This window comes from Leucoraja erinacea, chromosome 36 (assembly GCF_028641065.1).
Source record: "Leucoraja erinacea ecotype New England chromosome 36, Leri_hhj_1, whole genome shotgun sequence".
NCBI classification, from domain to species: domain Eukaryota; kingdom Metazoa; phylum Chordata; class Chondrichthyes; order Rajiformes; family Rajidae; genus Leucoraja; species Leucoraja erinaceus.
In genome coordinates, this window is record NC_073412.1 from 8,739,668 (window position 1) to 8,767,478 (window position 27,811).

General features: G+C 46.3%; 1 protein-coding gene across 2 annotated transcripts in view; it reads left to right on the forward strand.

Annotated features, from left to right (window-relative positions):
- malt3 (MALT paracaspase 3) overlaps window positions 1-27,811 on the forward strand; it is a 96,742-nt gene that overhangs the window by 44,309 nt on the left and 24,622 nt on the right. Inside the window, exons 4-10 of one of the 2 annotated variants that reach the window (XM_055662609.1) lie at window positions 1,878-2,053; window positions 4,624-4,723; window positions 6,852-6,899; window positions 9,679-9,732; window positions 11,682-11,708; window positions 13,508-13,711; window positions 24,167-24,344. In XM_055662609.1, coding sequence (XP_055518584.1) covers window positions 1,878-2,053; window positions 4,624-4,723; window positions 6,852-6,899; window positions 9,679-9,732; window positions 11,682-11,708; window positions 13,508-13,711; window positions 24,167-24,344 — 787 coding nt within the window. The remainder of the gene's footprint in view (window positions 1-1,877; window positions 2,054-4,623; window positions 4,724-6,851; window positions 6,900-9,678; window positions 9,733-11,681; window positions 11,709-13,507; window positions 13,712-24,166; window positions 24,345-27,811) is intronic. The other variant, XM_055662611.1, reaches the window with a different exon arrangement.

The window sequence follows — 27,811 nt, forward strand, 5'->3', positions numbered from 1 at the left end:
ACTGGGGGGCAATTTACAATCATACCAAGCCAATTAACCTACAAACCTGCACGTCTTTGGAGCTTCTGTGCACTTTCTCATTGATGAGCTAGGTGGGGAGCAGTTTGCCAATGGGACAATATATGTTGCCAATTGTCCCGCTGAGTTACTCCAGCTGTTTGTGTCTATCTTCAGTTTGAACCAGCATCTGCAGTTGCTTCCTCCACAGAACAATGTATACAATGCATAATTCTCCAGAGCACTGCCTCGAATGCTGCTCGCTGAGGGCAAACATGAGACATTTGCTTAGACGTGTCAGCGTTTAATCCCCAACTTTGACCCAGCTGGTCACTCCTTGTCCCAGCTCCCCCCATTCTTAGCTCTCCCTCAGCCCTCGGGCTCCTCCTCTTCCTTTCTCCTTGCTTCTCCCTGCCCCCCCCCCCCCCCCCCCCACATCAGTCTGAAGAAAGGTTTTGACCCGAAACATTGCCTAATTCCTTCGCTCCATAGATGCTGCTGCACCCGCTGAGTTTCTCCAGCATTTTTGTCTATCCCCAATCAGTACCCCGTTCCTCAAGATACATGAAGCATGAAATTAAATAACAAGTGGATAGTCCAGGATTGGGGATGTGCAAAGATTGGGGGGGAGGTTAGTAGTCAGTCTAATGCGGCCTTACCACTGCCTTATAGAGCCTCAACATTACATCCCTGTTTTTGTACACAACCCCTCTTGAAATAAATGCTAGCATTGAGTTTGCTTTCCTTACGATATGATCGAACTATTTATCCCAGGAGGGAAATTGATCAGCCTACTGTTATAAAACACAAAATGCATGAAACATGAAATTAAAGTGACGAGTGGAAAGGATTGGGGGTGTGCAAAGATTGGGGAGGGGGGGTCTCAGTCTACCCCACGACAGAAGGGGGAGGAGTTGTACAGTTTGATAGCCACAGGGAAGAAGGATCTCCTGTGGCGTTCTGTGCTGCATCTTGGTGGAACCAGTCTGTTGCTGAAGGTGCTCCTCAGGTTGACCAGTGTGTCACGGAGGGGGTGAGCTGTATTGTCCAGGATGCTCCGCAGTTTGAGGAGCATCCTCCCCTCCAAGACCAACCTCCCGTGAATCCAACTCCAACTCCACCCCCAGGACGGAGCCGGCCTTCCCGATGAGTTTGTTGATCCTATAGGCATCCGCGGCCTTCGCCTGCTGCCCCAGCACACGGCAGCGAAGACGATGGCACTGGCTACCACCAATTGATAGAACATCTGCAGCATCTTACTGCAGATGTTGAAGTAGTGGAGCTTTCTCAAAAAATACAGCCGGCTCTGTCCCTTCTTGTACAGGGCCTCAGCGTTCCTGGACCAGCCTTGTTTACTGTCCAGGTACACTCCAAGGTGTTTGTACTCCTGGTAAACTGCACATCAACACCATTGATGGAGACAGTTTAGTTTAGAGATTATTATAACGTGGAAACAGGCCCTTCAGCCCACCGAGTCCGCACCGACCAGCGATCCACACACATTAACGCCACACTACACACACTAGGGACAATTTTACATTGCTTCCAAGCCAATTAGCCTGCAAACCTGTACGTCTTTGGGGTGTGGGAGGGAACCGATGATCTCGGAAAAAACCCATGCAGGTCACAGGGAGAAGGTACAAACTCCATGCAGACAGCACCCATGGTCAGGATCGAACCCGGGTCTCTGGCGCTGTAAGGCAGCAACTCCAGTTGAGGCAAGTAACAAATATGTATTGAAGGGGAAACTTGGTACGCATCTAATGATAAGATAATATAATGTTATCGCCTTGCAGCTGAATCCTTGCAAGTGAAATACTTTGCCTCCGTTACAAATACTGTGTTGTACTTTGATATATTCTATTGTGCATTGATGGCAGGGCTACCGCAGAACTGGCAAGGAGAGCTGGTGATTGGACTGCAGCCTGAACCCAGGAGGGTCAAAGTTGGTCAGAGAGCATCGCTGAAGTGTGTTGCGTTTGGAATCCCCGCTCCCTCATACCAGTGGTACAAAAATGGCATGCAGTTACCTCATCAAAACAAACGAGAATTGACAGTAAGTTGACTGTAAATATAGTTTCATCCTTGGTTAATGATCGAGGGTGCACGAATCAATGCTTCATCTGAATGCAGCTCCACTAAATGGGACATAGATCATGGTTTGTGATTACCGGTCGATTAGGCTGAAGCAGGTCCTGTGAGCAAATTTGGGCCCCATATCTGAGGAAGGATGCGCTGGCTCTGGAGCGAGTCCAGGGGAGGTTTAAAGCCCTTTACGAGTTCATTCCAAGAGTTCTCCCCGAGTTTGCCCTGTTTCGAACTCGGAGATTTACGGTAATGGCCGCTCGTAAGTACTCGGGGCTCTCGTGGACATTTTTCAACATGTTGAAACATCTTCACGAATCTTCCCGTGCTTACCTGCCGTTAGCGAGCCTTCCCGAGTACCTGGCGTTAGCGTTACAATCCACTAAGAGACGTCCCCGAGCTCCGACGTACCCGCTACGTTCATTCTCCGTGCTTACCACGAGTTTGATTTTTCTTTAAACTTGGGAGAGCACTTGATCGTACAGTGGGACAGGACTATCACAAGAATGATCCCAGGAATCTGATGGAGATCAGGTAGAAGGTACAGGATCCTGCCTCAAAAAGGCTGGCAGTATCATCAAGGACCCACACCATCCTGGCCACACACTCATCTCCCTGCTATCTTCAGGTAGAAGGTACAGGAGCCTGAAGAGTGCAACAACCAGGATCAGGAATAGCTACTTCCCCACAGCCATCAGGCTATTAAACCTGGCTCAGACAAAACTGAACATTAATAACCCATTATCTGTTATTTGCACTTTATCAGTTTATTTATTCATGTGTGTATATATTTATATCATGGTATATGGACACACTGATCTGTTTTGTAGTCAATGCCTACTATGTTCTGTTGTGCTGAAGAAAAGCAAGAATTTCATTGTCCTATCAGGGACACATGACAATAAACTCACGAACTTGAGTGGGTTGGCATATGATGAGCGTTCAACAGCACAGCTGGAGTTTAGAAGGTTGAGGTTGGGGACCTCATTGAAACTTACAGAATAATGAAAGGCATAGATAGAGTGGATGTGGAGAGGATGTTTCCACTGGTAGGAGAGTCTAGCACCAGAGGTCATAGCCTCCGAATTAAAGGGCGCTCTTTTAGAAAGGAGGTGAGGAGAAACTTCCTAAGTCAGAGGGTAGTTAATCTGTGGAACTCATTGCCACAGAGGGCTGTGGAAGCCAAGTCAGTGGATATTTTTAAGGCAGAGATAGACAAATTCTTGATTAGAACGGGTGTCAAGTGTTATGGGGAGAAGGCAGGAAAATGGGATTAGGAGACCTAGTTCAGCCATGATTGAATAGCGAAGTAGACTCAATGGGCTGAATGGCCTAATTCTACTCCTATAACGTGAACTTGTAAGCTGCACTGAAGAGTGTGCCATGTTTCTTGCATTCATAAGTCATAGGTGCTGAATTAGGCCATTCGAATCATCGAGACTAATCCATGGCTGATCTATCTTTCACTCTCAGCCCCATTCTCCCGCCTTCTCCCCATAACCTTTGACACCCTTACCAATCAAGAACCTGTCAATCTCTGCCTTGAAAATATCCAACGACTTTGCCTCCAATTTATCTGTGGCAATGAATTCCACAGATTCACCACCCGCTGACTAGAGAAATTCCTCCTCATCTCCTTTCCACAGGCATGTCCTTTCATTCTTAATTTTATCAAATGTATCTATTTGTAATTTCAAAATCAACTCATAAATAGTCGTTATTAAGCCTTTCTGATGAGAGTTCAAATGTAATTTTTTTTTTCCAAAACTGCTTCTTAAATGCTGGGAAAGTATAGACAGCGCCCATATTCAGGATCGAACCTGGGTCCCTAGTGGATTTTCCCTAATGTGTGGGATAGAACTAGTATAGGGCCGATCGCTGGCCTGAGTGCTGTCGGTGTGCCTGTTTTCATGCTGTATCTCTAATGGCTAAAGCCTAAATGGCCTGTCCCACCAGCATGCGATTGCATGCGTCTAGCGCGACCAAACGTAGTGGCTTGAGCCGTACGGCCTCGCGGGGCTGGCCCCACTTCCAACCGCGGAGCCGTCTGGAGTTGTGTGGGGCTGGTCCCGACATCATACTCACCGATCAGCTGGGCAGGAGGCGGGCCGACTGAATTTGGACGTCGCACGGCGTCGGGCGGTTACGTCATCTTGCAACGCCATGCGCTAGGCTTACGCCGTCAAGACGCTGCGTACGGCGTTGAGACAGTGCGTACGGTGTCGAGACGCTGCGTATGCCCTCAAACGGGCCGGTAGGCCGTTGCCGCGCGGAATTTCTGGACAGTGTCAGTTTTTCGGAGCCCCGCGCGATGTCGGGACCAGCCCCGCACAACTCCATACGGCTTCGGCGATCGAAGTGGGACCGGCCCCGTGAAGCCGTACGGCTCAAGCGACCACGTTAGATCGCGCTCGCCGCTTGCAGTCGCGTGCTCGTGGCACAGGCCCTTTAATGACTGGAACCTGCCAGTGATCAAAGAGATGCTGTTCTCTGCAGGCGGGCTTTGAGAATGTATGTTTTTTCTCTCCTCTCTGTATCTAGATAGCAGCGACGGAGATGAGACATCATGGGTCGTACCTGTGTGCCGTCACCAATAACAGAGGCCAGGAGTGCTGGAGCTCAGCAGCTGATATCAACGTTGGTAAATACCCACCAAGCACTGTCATTAATATCTCTCAGTATTAGATTAGTTATGTAGAATTAACAGCACGGAAACAGACCGTTCCATTTGCCCCATCTATGTTTGCCCTCAGGCCACCCTCCCAGCCTATCCATTTGTCCTGTATCCCTCTCATATGATCATCAACCTTCTCCCATTCCCCACACCCTTAAATGCGTCACGTCTTTCAGAACGCACTGCTTCATACATACGGATGCTCGGTCTAGCACCTTATATAGTTTTGTTATCTTCATTTTAAATCAAGATATCTGCACCGCGGCCCAGTAGAGTTGTTGCCTTACAGCGCCAGAGACCCGGATTTGATCCTGACCACGGGTGCTGTCAGTACGGAGTTTGCACGTTCTTCCTGTGACTGGCGGGGGTTTTCTCCAGGAGCTCCGGTTACCTCCCACGTTCCAAAGACGTACAGGATTGTACATTAAGTGGCTTCTGCAAAACTGAATTATCCTTAGTGCATAGTTTACTGTGTGTGCGGGGTGATCGCTAGTCGGCACGGTCTCGGTGGGCCGAAGGACCTGCTTCCACACTGTATCTCTAAAGTCTAAAGTAATAGCAACAGTTAAAGGTGATTTTTATTGAGTTTCATTGCGTTTCCTTTGACTGGCCACTGCATACCTGAGAACATCTAGTCGTGGCTCAAAGGATTTGTTCAACACCTATCATTATAATAATGTGCAGAAGAAAACTGTAGTGGTAAAGTTTACCTGGGAAGTGTGAACATTCCGCAGGCATAATAGATACATAGAAACATAGACAATAGGTGCAGGAGTAGAGGCTATTCGGCCTTTCGAGCCTGCACCGCCATTCAATATGATCATGGCTGATCATCCAACTCAGTATCCTGTACCTACCTTCTCTCCATACCCCCTGATCCCTTTAGCCACAAGGGCCACATCTAACTCCCTCTTAAATCCAGCCAATGAACTGGCCTCAACTACCTTCTGTGGCAGAGAATTCCACAGATTCACCACTCTCTGAGTAAAAAATGATCTTCTCATCTCGGTCCTAAAAGATTTCCCCCTTATCCTTAAACTGTGACCCCTTGTTCTGGACTTCCCCAACATTGGGAATAATCTTCCTGCATCCAGCCTGTCCAACCGCTTAAAAATTTTGTAAGTTTCTATAAGATCCCCCCTCAATCTTCTAAATTCTAGCGAGTACAAGCCGAGTCTATCCAGTCTTTCATCATATGAAAGTCCTGCCATCCCAGGAATCAGTCTGGTGAACCTTCTCTGTACTCCCTCAATGGCAAGAATGTCTTTCCTCAGATTAGGAGACCAAAACTGTACGCAATACTCCAGGTGTGGTCTCACCAAGACCCTGTACAACTGCAGTAGAACCTCCCTGCTCTTATAGGATCTGATTATTGTGGTGTTTTATTCATGAACCCCTGTTCCTCGACACATTTGTTTTATATAATACAGAATAGTTTTTATTACCTTCCATCACAGTGAGGTGTCTGGAGGAGAGTCACTGTGATGGATGTTTGTGTTAAATTGTGTTAATTGTGTGTGTTGTTGCTTTTTTACTGTTATGACTGCATGGTAGTGGAATTTTGTTCAAGCTTGTTTTGAATGACTAATAAAGAAATTCTAATTCTAATAAGGGTATGTCACCACCAAAAATCTGTTCTGTGCAGCTTAATCTTTTACATTTTGAGTGAACCATCCCCTCTCCCATCTTTCCCCCACATCCACACCCCTCCTTCCATCCCTCCCCACCGCTCTCCAACCTGGCACCAATTTTTGCCCCCCCCCCCCCCCCCCCCCCGCTTTCCACGTACATTCCCCCCTCTAGCTTCACAATTCGCAACCCTTCGTTGAATTCTGACCCGAAACGTCACCTATCCGTGTTCTCCAGAGGTGCTGCCTGACCCACTTTACATATTTGTCCACACTTGAAGTGTGCAGTTGAGTCAGTACTTTCAGAATGCTGACACAGCATTTTTGACTGAACTTGTTGCAGCTTTGTCTGCCTGATGTTACAATTAGAGCCAGACTGGTTTTCCCCTCTTGTACAACGATGTTGATTGTGGGTTGTGGGCGTTTCCAGTTCTTTAATTAGTGTCTCGTGTTATTTCCTCACGCAGTTGAAAACATTGGTGTCACAGTCTCGTTACCCTCGCTAAGAGTGAAGGGTAAGTATTTAATGTGAACATTGTTCAACAAACTATAAACACTGTTGCTGAAAGTAGACAAAAATGCTGGAGAAACTCAGCGGGTGAGGCAGCATCTATGGAGCGAAGGAATAGGTGACGTTTCAACCCGAAACGTCACCTATTCCTTCGCTCCATAGCTGCTGCCTCATACGCTGAGTTTCTCCAGCATTTTTGTCTACCTTCGATTTTTCCAGCATCTGCAGCTCCTTAAACACTGTTGCTGAAGTGCCTTTGGTTATACTGGCAATCCTCTTAAGGTCCATTTCAAAGCTTCAAGAAGACAGCAAGGAATGGGGATGGGTATAACGAGCCAAGAAAATTGATAGACCTCTACATGTGTTGTAATGATTCTGTGCTTTAAAGAAGGTTGAAACTGAGCGTGTGTAACTGATGCTCACTGCAGTTTACTTTAAGAAAGAACTGCAGATGCTGGAAAAATCGAAAGTAGACAAAAATGCTGGAGAAACTCAGCGGGTGAGGACTCCTTCACTTCATAGATGCTGCCTCACCCGCTGAGTTTCTCCAGCATTTTTTGTCTACCTGCAGTTTACTTTCGTCAGATTCTGTCCTCAGTTGTCAAAGGGCAAATGGCAATCGCAAAACAATAGAATAAGATCAAAAGGATTTAAGAAGGAACTGCAGATGCTGTAAAATTGAAGGTAGACAAAAGTGCTGGAGAAACTCAGCGGGTGCTGCAGCATCTATGGAGCGAAGCCTATTTCCTTCGCTCCATAGATGCTGCTGCACCCGCTGAGTTTCTCCAGCACTTTTGTCTAAGGTCGAAAGGGTGACATTTGTTTACCTGTAATGGTGTGGAATTGGGCAGTGTTTACTCTGCTGTGTCTATGGGAGGTGCACGATGTATATTTGTTACAAGACCGTTTGGAAGAAGGAAAAGTACTAAAGTGCCTTCTGCATTAAACAAAACATCAAAGGAAAGTTATATGGATGAATCTTTGTTCGTTGAGCAGTCTCCTAGATTGTTCCCAGTGATCACTGTATTTGGCGCTCTTGAATAAAATCTTCACTGTCTTGCCCGATCTTTGTGTTGTGTTTTAAAGTTTTCTTTAACACTATTTTGCTGTAGAATTGCTGCCTCACAGCTCCAATGACTCAGGTTCCATCTCAAACCCTGTCCCACTGCGGCGACCTAATTTGCGAGTTTAGGAGAGTCTGCCCTCGACTCATACTCGAAGTATGGTCAACATGTGGTCCTAGGAGATCTTTGTAACTCTCCTTCATGCTCGAGAGTAGTCCCCATGTACTCGAGGCCTCAGTTTGTTTGAGGTGGGGTTTTTTTAGCATGCTGAAAATTGTCTATGAGTAAAAAAAGGTTGCCATGGAAAAAAATAGATATTTTTTTTACTCGTAGGTTTAGTCGACATAGGTCATAGTAGGTTGGCATGTTAGTTGTAGGTAATCGAGGGTAGTCGTAGATAGTGTTAGTATAGTCGAAGGAGGTAGTCTTCACACTCCAATATTCGGTGTCCAATTTTCCCGAAGCTAGTCGTGGCTAGCCTTCAACGTAGTCAAAGGAGGTCGTGGGAGGTGATACAACACGACCATGACACTTTGTTAAACTCTCCTAAACTCTCCTAAACTCGCAAATGAGCCCCCTGTAGTGGGACAGCCCCTTCAGTTACCTGTGTGACTTTGTGTATATTCGCCCTGCTAATCCATGGGTTCCCTCCCACACCCCCCATAGATGTACAGGCCACGAGGGGTGAATTAGCCACTGTAAATTGATCCCTGTGTGTAAATGAGGGGTAGGGTCTGAGAATGGAGTTGATGGAAATATGTAGGGAACAGGTAACAAATTAAGGTGGAGCTACCATGAACTGCAGGTGCTGGAATGTTGAGCAAAGCGGAAAAGTGCTGCGGTAACTTGGTGGGTCAGGCAGCATCTGCGGAAAGAATGGACAGATGACGTTTCGGTTCGAGACCCTTCGTCGGGCTGATGGAGTAGAGGGGAAAAAGCTGGGGTGTTTAAGAAGGAATTTCAGATGCCGGAAAATCGAAGGTACACAAAAATGCTGGAGAAATTGAGCGGGTGCAGCAGCATCTATGGAGCAAAGGAAATGGGCAACGTTTCGGGCTGAAACCCTTCTTCAGAGAAAGCTGGGGGCTGGGGGTGGGACATTTTCACTAGTCCTCAAACCTGAACAAGTCTCAGGGAGAGAGTTCCACTGCCCTCCGTGAAGAAATGTGCCCAGACATGAGCTTGACAGTCGATGGTTCACTTCCCTTGTCTCCCCGTTGGCAGAAGCAACATTTTTCTCTCTACCTAACCGAGCAACTTTCTGACGAAGAGACCCGATCAGAAACATCACCTATCCATCTCTCTGAAGAAGGGTCTCGACCTGAAACGCCACCCATTCCTTCTCTCCAGAGATGCTGCAGGTCCCGCTGAGTTACTCCGGCATTTTGTGCCTACCTTCGATTTAAACCAGCATCTGCAGTTCTTTCCTACACATCACCTATCCATGTTCTCCTAGGATGCTGCCTGACCTTCTGAGTTACCCCAGCACTCACGTTGTTTCTACCCAGTACTGCATGCCATCTATCCATGTTCTCCAGAGCTGCTGCCTGATCCGCTGAGTCACTCCAGCATTTGGTTGCCTTTCCAAACAAATCTCGACCTAACCTGTAAACTACCCTTGACAAGTTGATGCAAGGTGGACTCTTGAGTGAAGTTTGTGGACAAATGTTCTGAGGTGGTGGTGAAACGTTGCAGTGATGTGGGATGATTTGTTTCCAGGTTCGTGTGAATGGAAGGCAGCTGGCAAGCCCACACCAGTCCGTTTGACCCCAGGTGAGCTCTTAACACAACCATGACGGGGCAGGCAGCATCTCTGGATCGAAGGAGTGGGTGACATTTCGAGTCGAGACCCTTCTTCATTCTCGACGCGAAACATCACCCATTCCTTCTCTCCAGAGATGCTGCCTGTCCCCATTGAGTTACTCCAGTATTTTTTGTGTCTATCTTCAGCTTAAGCCAGCATCTGTAGTTCCTTCCTAACATAATCGTGACCTTTTCCTGCTTGTGAAATGAGAAGCTTAAAACCCTCTGTACAAAATATCTGGATATCAGTCTTAAGAAAATGAAAATTTAAAAATGTAATCTTATTTTTAACTTAAATGACACCCGGCTTTTAACTCTCTGTGCAAATCCTTGGATTTGGATCTGAAAACCCTGTGAAAGCAAACTCACAGAGTTTTGTTGTGGTCAATCCTTCTGTCTTGCTGCACGTTTCCTAGTTACTGGTTCTCCCCACACTCAACATAAAAGAGCATTAAAACTATATCCTGGCTACTTTTGGAATGGGATAGTGCAGCTTGTTCTTTGCTGGGTGAAACTAGACAGGACAAGTTCCACACCTGTGTAACACTTAAAAGCCCTGTCCCACGGTACGAGTTCATTCCAAGAGATCTCCTGATTCGGACTCGGAGATTTACGGTAATGGCCACTCGTCGGTACTCGGGGCTCTCGTGGACATTTTTCAACATGTTGAAAAATCTTCACGAGTCTTCCCGAGCTTGCCTGCCATTAGCGAGTCTTCCCGACTACCTGCCATTAGCATTACGAGCCGCTAAGAGACGTCCCCGAGCTCCGATGTACCCGCTACATTCATTCTCCGTGCTTACCATGAGTTAACCATATAACCATATAACAATTACAGCACGGAAACAGGCCATCTCGGCCCTACAAGTCCGTGCCGAACAACTTTTTTTCCCTTAGTCCCACCTGCCTGCACATACCATAACCCTCCATTCCCTTCTCATCCATATGCCTATCCAATTTATTTTTAAATGATACCAATTATTTGATTAGTTTGATTATTTTTTAAACTCGGGAGAGCTCTTGGAATGAACTAGTACCATGGGACAGGGCTATTACCCTGTCGGGAGTAACTGCAGATGCTGGTTTACACTGAAGATAGATTCAAAGTGCTGGAGTAACTCAGCGGGTCAGGCAGCATCTCTGGAGAAAAAGAGTATGTGACGCCTCAGATCGGAACCCTTCTCCAGTCTGAAGAAGGGTTCCAACCCGAAACGTCGCCCATCCATTTTCTCCAGAGATGCTCCCTGACCCGCTGAGTTACTCCAGCACTTTGTGTCTAACTCTAAACTGTATTTAAGGTGTTGTTAGGTTGGTCAATTGGCCATGTAAACTGGCCCTTGTAGGTGTGAGAGAATCAGGAGAGGTTTATGAGCTTGTGAAAGTGAATGAGACTGCAAGGAACTAAATGGGGGCTGGAAATGATAAGATAACTCCGAGAGTCAACATAGGTTCGAAGGGCCGAAGGGCCTTCTATGTCAAATGGAAAATTATGGAAAATAGATCAGCATTTTGAACAATATTCTCACAAATGTATAAAATCTCATCAGGATAACCAGGCAATGTTTTTTTCACCCAGAGAGTTGTGAATCTGTGGAATTCTCTGCTACAGAAGGCAGTGGAGGCCAATCCACTGGATGTTTTCAGGAGAGAGTTAGTGTTAGCTCTTAGGGCTAACGGAATCAAGGGATATGGGGAGAAAGCAGGAATGGGATACTGATTGTGGATGATCAGCCATGATCATATTGAATGGCGGTGCTGGCTCGAGGGGGCCAAATGGCCTACTATTTTCTATGTTTCTATGTTGCAATGTCTTTTTTTAACCTCTGTGTGTCTATTTATATCAATGATGCAGCTGTGATGTTCTTTCAGAATGGCAGGAAAAGATGTCTTTCTGATATATTTTTCTCTTTGCCTTCCAGCCACACATCAAGATGTCAGACTGAGCGGTATGTCATTCTTCATTTATGTTTGTATTTGAAGCTTTCTGTCCATTCAGTTCAGTGTTAAAGATTTTCATGACATTGTCACAGGGTTAATATTTTCAATCAACACCAGCTTAGTCAATAGGTACACAAAAAAGCTGGAGAAAACTCAGCGGGTGCAGCAGCATCTATGGAGCGAAGGAAATAGGCAACGTTTCGGGCCGAAACCCTCCTTCAGACTGATGGACTGCTTGGGGGGGGGGGGGGGGGGGGGGGGGGGGGGGGCGGGGAGAAGAAAGGAAAAAGGAGGAGGAGCCCGAAGGCTGGAGGATGGGAGGAGACCCATCAGGGTTTCGGCCTGAAACGTTGAAGAAGGGTTTTTGGCCTGAAACGTTGCCTATTTCCTTCGCTCCATAGATGCTGCTGCACCCGCTGAGTTTCCCCAGCTTTTTTATGTACCTTCGATTTTCCAGCATCTGCAGTTCCTTCTTAAACACATCAGCTTAGTCAATAAATCATTTCAAAAATGTTCATTTTTTCCCCTTAATATTCTATTTAATTAATATATCCAGCAACAAAGCCAATGATTGTGCTCACACACCGCTCCACACCCAGTTCCTCAGTTAACAAGGATGTGGTTTGTCTGATCACCCGGCCACTAGGGGCGCCGCATTGATGGTAGTCTCTGCCAACAGTCTTGTCTGTTTTTCTGTCATTTTTTTTATTTTTAGTCAGTTTTTAAAGATTGTTTTGGAGATTTCTTTAGGTTTTCTATGTGGGGAGGGGGGTAGGGTAAGGGGGAGGGATAAGGGACGTTTCGAGGCGACACCTTTCTTCAGACTGATTGCAAGGACTTGGCCTAAGAAAGTGAGAAGATTAAATCCTATCCAATGACCCAGCAATGAACTACCTATGCTATCCCTTCAGAAAAATACCCAGGGTAATTCGAAGGGCCGAATGGCCTACTCCTGCACCTAATTTCTATGTAATGTTGAGGAAGGAACTGCAGATGCTGGAAAAATCGACAGTAGACAAAAATGCTGAAGAAACTCAGCGGGTGAGGCCGCATCTAACTTCTAACTTCCAAACTTCTAACTCATACAAGCAAGATACAGACACAACTTGTGTAGGAAGGAACTGCAGATGCTGGTTTACACCGAAGACAGACGCAAAATGCTGGAGTAACCAAGCGGAACAGGCAGCACTTCTCTCTGTCTCTCATCGCCTAGTCGCCCTGCTAGTTTCATTGTCCGTATCCCTTCGTTATCACCTCTTCCACAGCCAACAATGGATCATTGTGGGCTCCACCTTTAATTGGTTATCGGCGCCGGCTCTGATTTGTTGTGAACAGCTTCCTACCTCTATGAATGCAACACAACACAACACATATACGCATGCAACAACATGTGACAATAAACTAAACCTCTCCCCTAACTCTCAGCCTGAAGAAGGGTCTCGACCCTTCTTCTTCTGTCGTATGTCTTTTAGACCTTCAGCTCCGTTGAGGCGAGCCAGGCCAACGTGTCATCGCCCAGGTCAATCAGACCTCGTTCACCATTCGGTGGCCGGTGTTTGGGGCAAGTGGTGACCATGCGCTCCACTGTCTGTGTTGGGTCCCCACACTCGCAGGAGGCGCTCACTGTCCACGAGGTCCCACCTCTTCATCGCTAGCCAAAATGTCTCGACCCAAAATGTTACCTATTCCCTTTCTGCAGAGATGCTGCCACCGAGTTACTCCAGCATTTGGTGTTTATCTACAGCTTTGCCCTTCAGCCCCTGCTTTCCCCGGCCGAGCACTTTATCCAGCGCTCCTTGTATTTCAGCAACGGATAAGGTGGCGTTACTGATTGGGAATATGAACTACGTCAACCATCCCAGACTGGTGGCGACCATGATGGATGTCTTTGAGCTGTCGAATCTGCTGCAGCAGCTGGACTTCCGGGTGGTTTCCCTGCTGGACTTGACCAAAGAGGAGATGCAAAGTGCAGTGAAACAGTTCCTTCAACTCCTGGACAACGGTGTGTATGGTGAGTGGACACCAGGGGCCATGCATTCAGCTGCCGTGCATGATCCATGTCAACAAGAAACATGTTTCAGTGTATGTGTCCTATGAATAGAACTATTTAAAAGAGTCAGATTGACAATAGGCAATAGGTTCAGGAGTAGGCCATTCGGCCCTTCGAGCCAGAACCGCCAATCAATGTGATCATGGCTAATCATCCCCAATCAGTACCCCCCCGTTCCTGCCTTCTCCCCATATCCCCTGACTCCGCTATTTTTAAGAGCCCTATCTAGCTCTCTCTTGAAAGCATCCAGAGAACCTGCCTCCACCGCCCTCTGAGGCAGAGAATTCCACAGACTCACCACTCTCTGTGAGAAAAAGTGTTTCCTTGTCTCTGTTCTTGTGTTTCCTCGTCTCTGGGAAACTAAATGGCTTACTCCTTATCCTTAAACTGTGGCCCCTGGTTCTGGACTAACCCAACATCGGGAACCTGTTTCCTGCCTCGAGTGTGTCCAAGCCCTTAACAATCTTAGATGTTTCAATGAGATATCCTCTCATCCTTCTAAACTCCAGAGTGTACAAGCCCAGCTGCTCCATTCTCTCAGCATATGACAGCCCTGCCATTCCGGGAATTAACCTTGTAAACCTACGTTGCACTCCCTCAATGGCAGGAATGTCCTTCCTCAAATTAGGGGACCAAAACTGCACACAATACTCCAGGCGTGGTCTCACTAGGGCTCTGTACAACTGCAGTGAATTTGGTACATTCCAGTTCTGAACACCCATGCCTCACGTTCCTATGTTTCTTCCTATGTCTTCATAAGTGGATGTTCGTAAGGCCCAACAAGTCTACTCCACCATTCAATCATGGCTGATCTATCTTCCCTTCTTAACCCCAGCCCTCTCCCCATAACCCCTGACACCCGTACTAATCAAGAATCTATCTACTGTAAGAAAGAACTGCAGATGCTGGTTTAAATCAAAGGTAGATACAAAATGCCGGAGTAACTCAGCATCTCTGGAGAGAAGGAATGGGTGACGTTTCGGGTTGACACCCGAAACATCTGAAAAAGGGTCTCGACCTGAAACGTCGCCCATTCCTTCTCTCCAGAGATGCTACCTCACCCACTGAGTTACTCCAGCATTTTGTGTCTACTATCGATCTACTGTATCTCTGCCTTAAAAATATCCATTGACTTGGGCTCCACAATGAATTCCACAGATTCACCACCCTTATATTAAAGTGAGCTTATCTCGCCAATCTTAAAACACTTTGAACTATGGCCACTACCTGCTTTTGAGGAGAAGACAGAAGGCTTCAACTCTAACCTTGCTGATATTTTAGATTTCAAATTTATTCTTGGTCAACAAGTGTTAATACACAGTCCATATCTATTCATAGATTAGCTAATCCTAACATGATATGCATTGTTTTCTGATGATCAAGAATAGCGTCAGACTCATGTTGTCACCCACTACCACAAAATGTGGACTATCATCATCTTGCATTTGGATTCACATAGTATTTTACAATTAGCGATACAGCATGATAACAGGCCCTTCGGTCCACTGAGTCTGTGCTAACCATCACCTGTTCAACCTAGTTCCAGATGATCGCACTCTTGCATCCATTTTCTACACACTAGGGGTAATTTACAGGGGCCTTTGGGATGTGTGGGGAAACTGGGAACATCCGGAGGAAACCCACGCAGTCACAGGGAGCACGTCGTGCAAACTCCACACAAGCAGCACCCGAGGTCAGGATGGCAACCGGGTCACTGGCGCTGTGAGGCAGTGGCTCTACCAGCTGCACCCCTGTGCCACCCCTGTGCCCTCCTAACCCCATTACCCTGCCTTCTCCCAGTAACCCCTGACACCCACATTTGTGCCGCTATTCTCCCCGGTGTTGAAATCGATGAGAACGGCAGATCTTGCAGCTGAGCATTGACGGTTGATGCACTAGGATTGTGTCTCCCATTCTGCTGTTGATTGAAACTTAAACTGCAGGTCTTCATCCAGAAGGGTGCAGAGTTGGGGGTGGGATTCTGGTGGCAACAGGATATCGCATCCTCCTAACATGGGTTTATGACGTGAGAAACAAACACGTTGAGATAATCTTCTATTTTACCGGTGGCATCACCTTCTTAAATTAAATGACCCAAAGCCCAAATTAAAATAGCACCACAGGAACACCAAGATTCAAGATTCAAGAGAGTTAATTGTCATGTGTCCCAGATAGGACAATCAAGAGTCAAGAGTCAAGAGAGTCAATTTAATTGTCATTGAAATTCTTGCTTTGCTTCAGCACAACATAATATAGAAGGCATGAATACAGAACAGATCAGTGTGTCCATATACCATTGTATGAATATATACACACATGAATAAATTAAACAGATAATGGGCTATTAATGTTCAGAGTTTTGTTTGAGTTGAGTTAAATTGCCTGATGGCTGTGGGGAAGAAGCTGTTTCTGAACCTGGACGTTGCAGTCTTCAGGCTCCTGTACCTTCTACCTGAAGGTAGCGGGGAGATGAGTGTGTGGCCAGGATGATGTGGGTCCTTGATGATGCTGCCAGCCTTTTTGAGGCAGTGACTGCGATAGATCGCCTCGGTTAACCATGTAGATAATAACAGCGCAAATCAGTCGTTCTCAGTAACTCAAATTCAGCGAACAGGAAGACACTGGTGGCACAGGCTGGTCAGTTCAGAGGCTGAGACTTGGGTTGAGAATAGCCAGGTGGCCAGTATAGTTACTGAGCTCCCACCAAACCCAACCGCCAGTGGAAGTGGACAGACCAGAGAGTTTAGAGATACAGCGCGGAAACACCGAGTCCGCACCGACCAGCGATCCCCGCAAAACTAGGGGGTTGGCCATTTCGGACTGAGATGAGGAAAAACCTTTTCATGCAGAGAGTTGTGAATCTGTGGAATTCTCTACCACAGAAGGTAGTGGAGGCCAATTCACTGGATGTTTTCAAGAGAGAGTTGGCTATAGCTCTTAAGGCTAATGGAATCAAGGGATGTGGGGAGAAGGTGGGAACGGGGTACTGATTTTGGATCAGCCATGATCATATTGAATGGCGGTGCTGGCTCGAAGGGCCGAATGTCCTACTCCTGCACCTATTTTCTATTTTTCTTTGTAAGAGTCAAGAGCTTTCAATTGTCATATGGTATCAATACAGAGCAATGGAATTTGTACTTGCAACAGCGTAACAGGTCTGTAAATAGACACAAAATGCTGGAGTAACTCAGCGGGACAGGCGGCATCTCTGGAGAGAAGTAATGGGTGACGTTTCGGGTCGAGTGCAGGTCTGTAAACACAGTACTGAATAGACAGCATAATAATACAAGATTAGTCCAATACACAATGCCAAAGGCCCTTGTGCAACCAGGGCAGTTGTCACCACTTAGCTTTCAATGCCCATCAACATTCATATACAAACATCATCTCCATGGCTCAAGGATCAATTCTGGCTGATAGCTTAGTTTAAAATGCTGCACAGCATTAAAGTAATCCTCGGAGAGCAGGAAGATTAACAATTAAGAGAAACAAAAGAGCCATCTTCCACTGGCAGTGCAGTTGAGCTGTGGAGAGTGTGCACTGGACTATTAGCAAGCTTTAGATATTGTGTCCTTTCCAGGGCAGCTGCTGTAATAGATGCTTGGCCCCGAGCAGGTGGCCCGGGCCTTCTGTTGTGCTGTTAGTCCTGGCTTTGTTTTAAGAATGCATTAAAGCTGAACTTTCAAACCCTACCTAGAAACATAGAAATTAGGTGCAGGAGTAGGCCATTCGGCCCTTCGAGCCTGCACCGCCATTCAATATGATCATGGCTGATCATCCAACTCAGTATCCCGTACCTGCCTTCTCTCCATACCCTCTGATCCCCTTAGCCCCTTAGCCACATCAACTCCCTCTTAAATATAGCCAATGAACTGGCCTCAACTACCCTCTGTGGCAGAGAGTTCCAGAGATTCACCACTCTCTGTGTGAAAAAAGTTTTTCTCATCTCGGTTTTAAAGGATTTCCCCCTTATCCTTAAGCTGTGACCCCTTGTCCTGGACTTCCCCTGGAATTCTCTGCCTCAGAAAGGCAGATACTTCTGAGAATTGTTCCCAAACTTCGGGTGAACGCCCAGTCGCAGCGTTAAAAGCTCTGACTGCTGAAGTTAGACACAAAATGCTGGAGTAACTCAGCGGGCAGGGCAGCATCTCTGGAGAAAATGGATGGGTGACGTTTTGGGTTTGACTGAAAGAGATCTAAAATGGCTGCTGCATGGCAGTGTGTACATGCTCCCCCGATGTTGGGGGAGTCCAGAACCAGGGGCCACAGTTTAAGAATAAGGGATTGGCCATTTAGAACGGATATGAGGAAAAACATTTTTACCCTGAGAGTTGTGAAGCTGTGGAATTCTCTGCCTCAGAAAGCAGTGGAGGCCATTTCCCTACATGCTTTCAAGAGAGAGTTAGATAGAGCTCTTAAAGATAGCGGAGTCAGGGATATTGTGAGAAGGCAGGAACGGGGTAGTGAATGTGGATGATCAGCCATGATCACAGCGAAGGGCCGAATGGCCTACTCTTGCACGTATTGTCTATTGTCTAGTGTCTAAACTGAGGTTCTACCTTTATGCTTAAAGGAGATGCAGAAGATCCTATTGGGAATTAGGATGGTGAATTTTTCATTGGAGTCCTGGCCAATATTTACGCTTCAACTAGTACGAAGATAGATTATTTATTTAAAATGCTCTTCATTAAACCCTGCAGTCAAAGCAGTAACTACATTTGAAAATAGCTTTTTTGACATTCGAAGCCTGTGAAGGCAGATACAGAGGTACTGTACATTTCAGTCCGCCTTGTGGTATTCTGTTATCAATAAAGACTTATGTTTGTGCATTAATATTGTGCCCAATATTGAGCCCATCATCTAACTGTACCTCGGCAGCATGGTGGCGCAGCGGTAGAATTGCTGCCCCATAGCGCCAGAGACCCGGGTTCGATCCCGACTACGGGTGCTGTCTGTACGGAGTTTGCACATTCTCCCCATGACCTGCGTGGGTTTTCTCCGAGATCTTCGGTTTCCTCCCACAGTCCAAAGACGTACAAGGTTTGTAGGTTCAAAAAAAAGCTGGAGAAACTCAGCGGGTGCAACAGCATCTATGGAGTGAAGGAAATAGGCAACGTTTCGGGCCGAAACCCTTCTTCAAACCCTCCTTCACTCCATAGATGCTGCTGCACCCGCTGAGTTTCTCCAGCTTTTTTGTGTACCTTCGATTCTCCAGCATCTGCAGTTCCTTCTTAAACAAGGTTTGTAGGTTAATTGGCTTGGTAAATGTAACAATTGGCCCTAGTGTGTGTGGGATAGTGTTAATGTGCGGGGATCGCTGGTCGGTGTGGACTCTGTGGGCCAAAGGGCCGGTTTCCACGCTGTACCTATAAATTAAACTAAACTTAACTATTGTAGTTTTGTGCTCCAGTCTTTAAAGCTGGAGTGTTTTCTGCCTCTGAAAGTGCTCTAAGCTAAGCTGATATCCACTAGATTTATGTCAAGAATGGGGCAGCGCAATGGTGCAGTGGGTGGTAGAATTTCCCAATGCCACGGGTGCTGTCTGCACGGAGTTTGTACGTTCTCCCAGGGACCGCGGGGGTTTTCTCCGGGTGCTCTGGTTTCTTCTCACATTCCAAAGACGTGTGGGTTTGTGGATTGTGGGCAGCGACCACCCGCGGAGTTTGAACCGTCGCCTCGGCGCAGAGGGAGAACAAAGAGGGAAGAGCCAGAGACTTTAAGATTTTGCCTTCCACCACAGTGAGGAGGTGTTTGGTGAACTCACTGTGGTGGTTGTTAAATTTCTGTTGACTATGTGTTTTGTCATTTTTTTGTAAATTATATGTATGACTGCAGGGAAACAGAATTTCGTTCAGACCGAAAGGTCCGAATGACAATAAACGAATCTAATCTAATCTAATCTAATTAATTAGCTTTTGTAAATCACCCCTAGTGTGTAGGCGAGAACTGGTGTGCCGGTGATCGCTGGTCGGCACAGACTCAGTGGGCTGAGGGGCCTGTTTCCATGCTGTGTCCCTAAACTAAACTAAACCAAACGGCACAGCCATGACGGTCTTGACGAATCTTCATTGCTACTACTTCTCCTGAGGGAAGATTAAAGATTAATTGGGTGATGCTTTGATTCTAGCTCGCTCCAAGTGAGGACTGGAGAAAGGGTACACTGTGGTCCTCACTGTCACGGGTGAGGGGGGGACTGAGACTTTGCCCTTGTTGTGCTGTGTCAGCGTTGAGCCATGTGCAGCCAGACCTGAGGCACATGCTGCTGGGGTTACAAGGCTGATGATAAACAGCCCATTAACCTCACTTCAAGGGATGTACACATACCTCTCTATGTATAGCCATGTGCCCAATGGAAAAGGAGAGAAACAGATGGAGGGGCTTTGACGCAGAGCTTGAGGTGACTTTCCAAGAAGTCTGTGGGCTGAGTCATAGTCTAAAATTGTCGGCATGATGTATTAATATTGATCCGCAGATTAGAAATAGAGGCTTGCCGTTTCAACACGCGATAGCAAGTCACCGGGTAAGTTGGTAAGGGTTCATGATGAGGAAATAAATGTCTAGCGAGGTAAACAAATGGGGAGTCAGGAGATGAAGGGTCTCGACCCAAAACGTCACCTATTCCTTTTCTCCAGAGATGCTGTCTGGCCCGCTGAGTTACTCCAGCTTTTTGTGCCTTATCTTTCATTAAAAAGTTACGGCACGGAACAGGCCATTCGGCCCACCATGTCCATGCTGAACATGATGCCAAGATAAACTAATCTCCTCTGCCTGCATCTGATGTATATCCCTCCATCCCAATCTGGACAATAACAAGCCGAAAACATCTATGAAGCTGCCAGAATATTTCACCACTTTAAAGATGCCACAAAAATAAACAGATATAGTCCCCAAATGGTGCCAACACCTCAATAATTTTTAATCATGTATGGGACATCATGTTCATGCAAAGCCTGCACTTGGTGACCATTCCTTGAAATATCGGCTTGCAGGAGAGTTTTAGAAGGCAAAGATTCACCCATCATTTTATTTTCCCCAAAAACAAACTGATTCAGATAAAAAAAGATACAAAACAAGAACTGTACGACAACTCTTCAGACAGTCTCGTCATCTATTCTTTCATTAATGTTGTACTCAGCAGTAACTATCCTTGTGTCAGGCATGGGTGATGTTTCGGGTCAAGACCCTTCTTCAGAACCTGAACCTGAAACGTCACCCCTTCCTTCTCTCCAGAGATGCTGCCTATCCCGCTGAGTTACTCCATCTTCGGTTTAAACCAGCATCTGCAGTTCCTTCTTACACTTATATCAGTCATCCTTGCCATTCGTCATAAGTTCACATTCGTAAGTGATAGGAGTAGAATTAGGCCATATGGCCCATCAAGTCTACTCTGCCATTCAATCATGGCTGATCTATCTCTCCATCCTAATCCCATTCTCCTGCCTACTCCCCATACCACTGACATGCCCTGCCCCCTCTGAGGTGGTCCATTCCCTTGCTTGAGGTGGGGCCCCAGTGGACTCTGCCCCTGAATGTCCAACAGCAGAAGGACCCCTAGACTGTGGTCCTCCCCCACACAGCCTTGGCGTTGGCTGCACCGAGCTTCAAATGTGCAGGCCCTCAGCACGTACGCCCTGCAGATGATCTTCCAGCAGCACTCATGTCGGCTTAGTTACATTCCCTAAGACGGACATCTCGCTCTGCTGTAAGAGAGACCATCCTTAAAGCCTTCTTCAGGCTAATGACCAAAGAGCGGCATATTCGCCAAGTAGATGATAACTTACAGCAGCACTCGATGTGCCGAACACAGACTTAGTTAGATGCAGACCATAACCCTCCAATCCATATAACTAATTTATTTTTAAATGATAAAACGATGCCTCCACCACCCAATGCTCTTCCAAGGCCACGAGGAGTTTCCCCCCTTCCATCCTTATCTCAGGGGAATCTTCCCTACTCTCAGTGCTAGCCTCTCTCTCCATTTTCATACGTAATGCTAAAATGTTCCTAATGCAGACCAGGCATGTTGTCTAGTATGGGCTGAACCACATCCTACCTTCCAATTGACTTCCATCCACCATAGAGAAATCCTGGCACCAGTGGATCTTCAACCTGGAGATGAACAATGAAGAGGAAAGTCAAACACAGCTTTTTTTTTCTCCCCGCCATTTTGTTCCTGCAAAGAGTGTCAACAACAGCACTGAACACCCTTCCTCCAGCTGGGTGCAAGTCTGCCTTAATAGCAATAGATATGACAGTGGCGTTTAAGAGGTTTATAGATAGGCACATGGATATGCAGGGAATGGAGGGATCAAGAGTGTCTTATTATCATATTTTCACGAAACGGAATAATGAAATTCTTGCCTTTAGCAACACAACAGGTATGAAAACATAAAATGCTGGAGTAACGCAGCAGGTGAGGCACTCGGGTCACACAAAACGTCGCCCATTCCTTCTCTCCAGAGACGCTGCCTGTCCCGCTGAGTTACTCCAGCATTTTGTGTCTACCTTCGATTTAAACCAGTCTACAGTTCTTTCTTACCCAGATATGTAAACATAATTCTCTGTAGACAATAGACAACAGACAATAGGTGCAGGAATAGGCCATTCAGCCCTTCGAGCCCTAAAACCCATAATGAAAACAAAAAGTTTAGGATATATATAAAACAAACAAATAAATAGACAACTAAACATGCCCTCAAGTCTATATAGTTTTGAGCCTATTTGGTGGCTGTAGTGCTTAATAGCCTGATGGTTGTCAGGAAGATGCTAAATGTGATAGTTTTCAGGCTCCTGTACCTTCTTCCCAAAGGATGTGGATCATGTGCAGGCAGTTTATCTTGTCATCATGTTCAGCATGGGCATGGTGGACTGAAGGGCCTGTGCTGGTCTGTGTTCTGTGTCTCACACCGAGGCAGCTAGACACCTGCTTGACGGGAAGACTCTTAAGTGATTGGAGTCGGAAGTGATATCTTTGTGTGAAAGTGGCAAACTAGTCGGGGGGTCAGATAATGTTGGAGAGGGTTCCTTTCAAAAATGCGCAACTTTTCTAAATCGGACAGCACGGGCAGACAGTGAGATGACAAGGGTAGACATCCGTGCTCGTGCTGTCGACTGGCCCCAGTTGGAATGACAGAGATGGGAGACACAACAGCAGCAGCAGCCTGTGGAATGTACTATTTCTGGCTTGCCACTGTCTCACCTCTGTGTTTGGCGACAGGGATGGAGAGAAAGAGGCAGATGCAGAGGGAGACAAGGAGAACCATGCGTGTTTGTTGCCCTCTGCAGACACCGCTGGGAGATGTAGTTATAGTTGGAATAGTATCACCAACGTTAAACATATCACCAAGAAGGAATGCGACCAGCAAATGACTGCTGTAACATTTGACAGGGGGACATATTAGACATATAGATGAGATGAATTGCCACAGTCTTTTTTCCCTGGGTAGAGATGTCTAAGAGAAGAGGTTTCATTTAAGAAGGGAAATATTTAAAATAATCTGGGGCAGTTTTCACAGAGGGTGGTGAAACTGACCAAGTAGTGAAAGGCCTGGATAGAGTGGATGAGTAGAGGATGTTTCCACTAGTGGGAGAGTCTAGGACCAGAGATCATAGCCTCAGAATTAAAAAACGTTCCTTAATAGTCCTGTCCCACTTGCGCGAGTTTTTTCGGCGACTTGCCGGCACCCGTCATAGTCGCAGCAGGTCGCCGAAAATGTTCAACATGTTGAAAATCCAGCGGCGACTAGAACAAGGTACGACTCTTTGGGCGAATACTCACGACCATACAGGCCATACATACATGTCGCCAGGGTGTATGGTCGTGAGTCGTCTCCTCAGTCGCCCAAAGAGTCGTAGCGTCTTTCTGATCGCCGCTGGATTTTCAACGTTGAACATTTTCGCCGACCTGCAACGACCTATGACGGGTTCCGGCAGTCGCTGAAAAAGTCACGTAGGTGGGACAGGCCCATTAAGGAACGTCTTTTAATTCTGATGCTATGACCTCTGGTCCTAGACTCTCCCACTAGTGGAAACATCCTCTCCTCATCCACTCTATCCAGACTTTCAGTATTTAGTCAGTTTCACCACCCTATGTAAAAACTGCCCCGCAGGTTATTTTAAATCTTTCCCTCTTAAATGAAACTTTCTCTTAGACATCCCTATGGGACAGGCCCCTAAATGATTGGAGTTGCTGAAGGTTCTGAAATCATCTTTACAATTGGTATACAATGCAGCTTGTCAAGGAGGTGGTACAAAATATCCAAAAGTGGGGGCTCTGAAAGGGGCATGATGAGAGTGATCGCAGTGGAAAGAGTGTGTAGATGGTCGCTATAAAACAGGACCTTTGTAGTGCATGTGATGTCTCTGTTTGAAGATCTGGTCTGGGTGCATTTCTCTTTTCTTCTTGTCGTTCACTAGCTCTCTTCTACTACGCTGGGCACGGCTACGAGAGCTCAGGGCGCAACTACATGGTGCCGGTCAATGCTCCCAACCCCTACAGGCCCGAGAGCTGCATCAATGTCCAGAAGATCCTGTGCAGGATGCAAGAGAAGAACACAGCCCTCAACGTGATCCTACTGGATATGTGCAGGAAATGGTAACTGCCACGGCTCCTCTTCTCTCTCTGGGATATTGAGGGGGGATCTTACAGAAACGTACAACATTCTTAAGGGGTTGGACAGGCTAGATGCAGGAAGATTGTTCCCGATGTTGGGGAAGTCCAGAACAAGGGGTCACAGTTTAAAGATAAGGGGGAAATCTTTTAGGACCGAGATGAGAAGAAAAAAATTCACACAGAGAGTGGTGAATCTGTGGAATTCTCTGCCACAGAAGGTAGTTGAGGCCACAGTTCATTGGCTATATTTAAGAGGGAGTTAGATGTGGCCCTTGTGGCTAAAGGGATCAGGGGGTATGGAGAGAAGGCAGGGGTGGGATACTGAGTTGGATGATCAGCCATGATCATATTGAATGGCGGTGCAGGCTCGAAGGGCCTAATGGCCTACTCCTGCACCTGTTTTCTATGTTTCTACATTCATAACTAAATACAAAATCTGTGTAAACCACAAAGTGCTGGAGTCATTGAATTGGTCAGGAAACATCTGTGGGGGGCACAGTTCGTCAGACTGATTGTGGTAGGGGGGAGAAAGCTCAAGTAGAGGAGGGGATGGGACAAAGCCGGGCGAGTGGTAGGTAGAATATATGGACACAAAGTGCTGGAGTAACTCAGCGGGTCAGACAGCATATCTGGAGAACATGGAGAGCTGACGATTCGGGTCAAGGTTTTTATTTAGACTCAGTCCCAGTCTAAAGAACCTGAAACATCTCTGATCCATGTTCTCCAGAGATGCTATCTGGCCTGCTGAGCTACTCCAGCACTTTCTGTCCTTATGTGTATTGACCAGCATCTGAGGTGCCTTGTTTCTACAAGTGATATGTATAGGAAGGAACTGCAGATGCTGCTTTACACCGAAGATATCTCCCAAGGGTCTCGACCCGAAACGTTGCCCATTCCTTCTCTCCAGAGATGCTGCCTGACCTGCTGAGTTACTCCAGCATTTTGTGACAGAGGAATTGGTAGAGACAGGCACATGGATAGTTAAGTTTAATTTAGAGGGATATGGGACCAATGCTGGCATGGGTGAGTTTGGCCGAAAGGCCTGCTTCCATGCCATTCCATTATATGACTTTAAAATGAGGGTTAATGAGGCTCTCAGTGACGTGGTTATTATTAGCTTTTAAAAATCCTATCTAAGTGCTTATGCATAGTGATATTTGCACTGCACTGTACATACAACTGAATAGCAATGTACTTGGGTACAAGTGAAACATAAAGTCTCATCGACCATTGGTAGTCAGAACTGCAATCTAACATCTGATATTTTGGACCGTATTGTAAAATACTTTCGTTCTTCCCATGAATATTCCGTACAATATCCAGTCAAGCCTTTCACATTCCTGAAATTCCTGCCTCCAGGTTATGGAGGAGTCTACTGCAGGATTGTTTTTCTTAGCATTGGCAACTTGACAGTTATTTCCTAATCGGGGCTCCGAAATCTGAGAAATCAAGTGCTAACAGTCAATAGGGTGTTTTATTGGCACATATGTTCATTGTACCTAATGTTTCACCAACCCTAATGTTTCACCAATCTGTGATAAATGCCTGTGTCAAGAAGCTACCATAGCGCACTCTTTTGGTTTTTGTACAAAAATCCAAAAATTCTGGTATGAAATATTTGATATTTTTTCAAAATTAATCAAAAATAAAACTGGTACCAAAACCAGAATGGATTATTTTTGGAATATCGGAAGGTAACCCTGAACTAAACGTGTTTCAGAAGAATTTATTTAATTACGGGCTAATAATGGGAAAAAAGCTTATACTTAAATTCTGGAAAAATGCGCCCACACCAACAATAAAAATGTGGATATCAAATATGTTTGAAACATTACATCTGGAAGAGATGAGATTCCTCTTAGCAGGTAAAGCAGACCAATTCCAAAAGACGTGGTCTATGTTCAGCACGTGTACAGGAATAGTCCGCTCAGCAGCATGCGGGAGGCAGCATATTTTTGGCTCCATGTTCAAAGTCCACGCTCTGGTTTAGTTTAGAGATACGGAACTGAAAATGAATCACACAATCCTAACAAAAAAACACGAAGGTTAAACCAGGAAACCGTGATGGGTTACTCATTAGTGGGAGGGGAAATACGGGAACATGCTAGGAATGCAAAACAGTGCATTATGAAGTCATTCATGGAATTACACAACTTTAGCATGAATTTATCAAAGGGATTTATGAAAGGCGTGGTGTTTACCACAGCAGAGTCTGTGATTAGTTTTAGTTTTAGTTTTAGTTTTAGAGATATAGCACGGAAACAGGCCCTTCGGCCCACTGGGTCTGCGCCGACCAGCGATCCCCGCACATCAACACAGCAACAGGCCCTTGTGACTGCACCTGGTCTCAGTGCTACACTTTGACTTCTCTCTCGCACTTTGTACAAATATTAACATGTTTGGGAGTAGGGTTGCCAACTTTCTCACTCCCAAATAAGGGGCAAAAGGTCAAAATAACAGACAAATCCCCGAGGGCAATTCGTTGACCGACTCGGCCATGGCTGGGTGAATGATCTGGGTGCTGGACTGCACACAAAGCCCAGCCGGCGGGCCAGCTGAGGAGTTTTGGCCCCGGGTCGCACAGCGTCGCGCGCAAAGTCCGGCACCCCATCCAAGGAGGAGGAATACAGCAACTTGACCAGTTCCTTTTGTGCCTGGAGTGAAGAGAACTGTCTCATCCTGAACACAACTAAGACTAAAGAGATGGTGGTTAACTTTGGCAGGTCCAAGCTCCCCCTTCAGCCGGTCAACGCTGCTGGGGCTGACATTGAGGTGGTGCAGACATATAAATACCTTGGAGTGCACCTTGATAACAAACTGGGCTGGTCTGTCAACTCTGACTCCCTCTACACAAAAGGCCAGAGCAGGCTCTTTTTCCTCAGAAGGCTCAAATCCTTCAATGTGTGTAATGACATGCTGCACATGTTTTACAACACTCTGGTTGCAAGTGTTATTTTCTACGCTGTCTGCTAGGGCAACAGAAGTTGGTCAAACTGGTTAAACGAGCTAGTTCAGTGCTGGAGGGGAGAGTAGACTCTGGGATGGATGTGCTTGAGAGGCGTATGAGGCACAAGGTGCAGGTCATCCTGAAAAACCCCGGGCATATCCTCCATGTAATTCTGGAGAGTCAAAAGAGCACTCGGAACAACAACCGGCCCCTCTCCCTGCCCTGTAGAACGGAGCGGTTCAAGTCAAGTCAAGTCAAGTTTATTTGTCACATACACATACGAGATGTGCAGTGAAATGAAAGTGGCAATGCTCGCGGACTTTTGTGCAAAAGTCAAACAACAAAACAACCAAACAAATTATAAACACAATCATAACACACATATTCTTTTACATAATAAATAGTGGAAGGAAAAACGTTCTGTAGAGTTAGTCCCTGGTGAGATAGGCGTTTACAGTCCGAATGGCCTCTGGGAAGAAACTCCTTCTCAACCTCTCTGTTC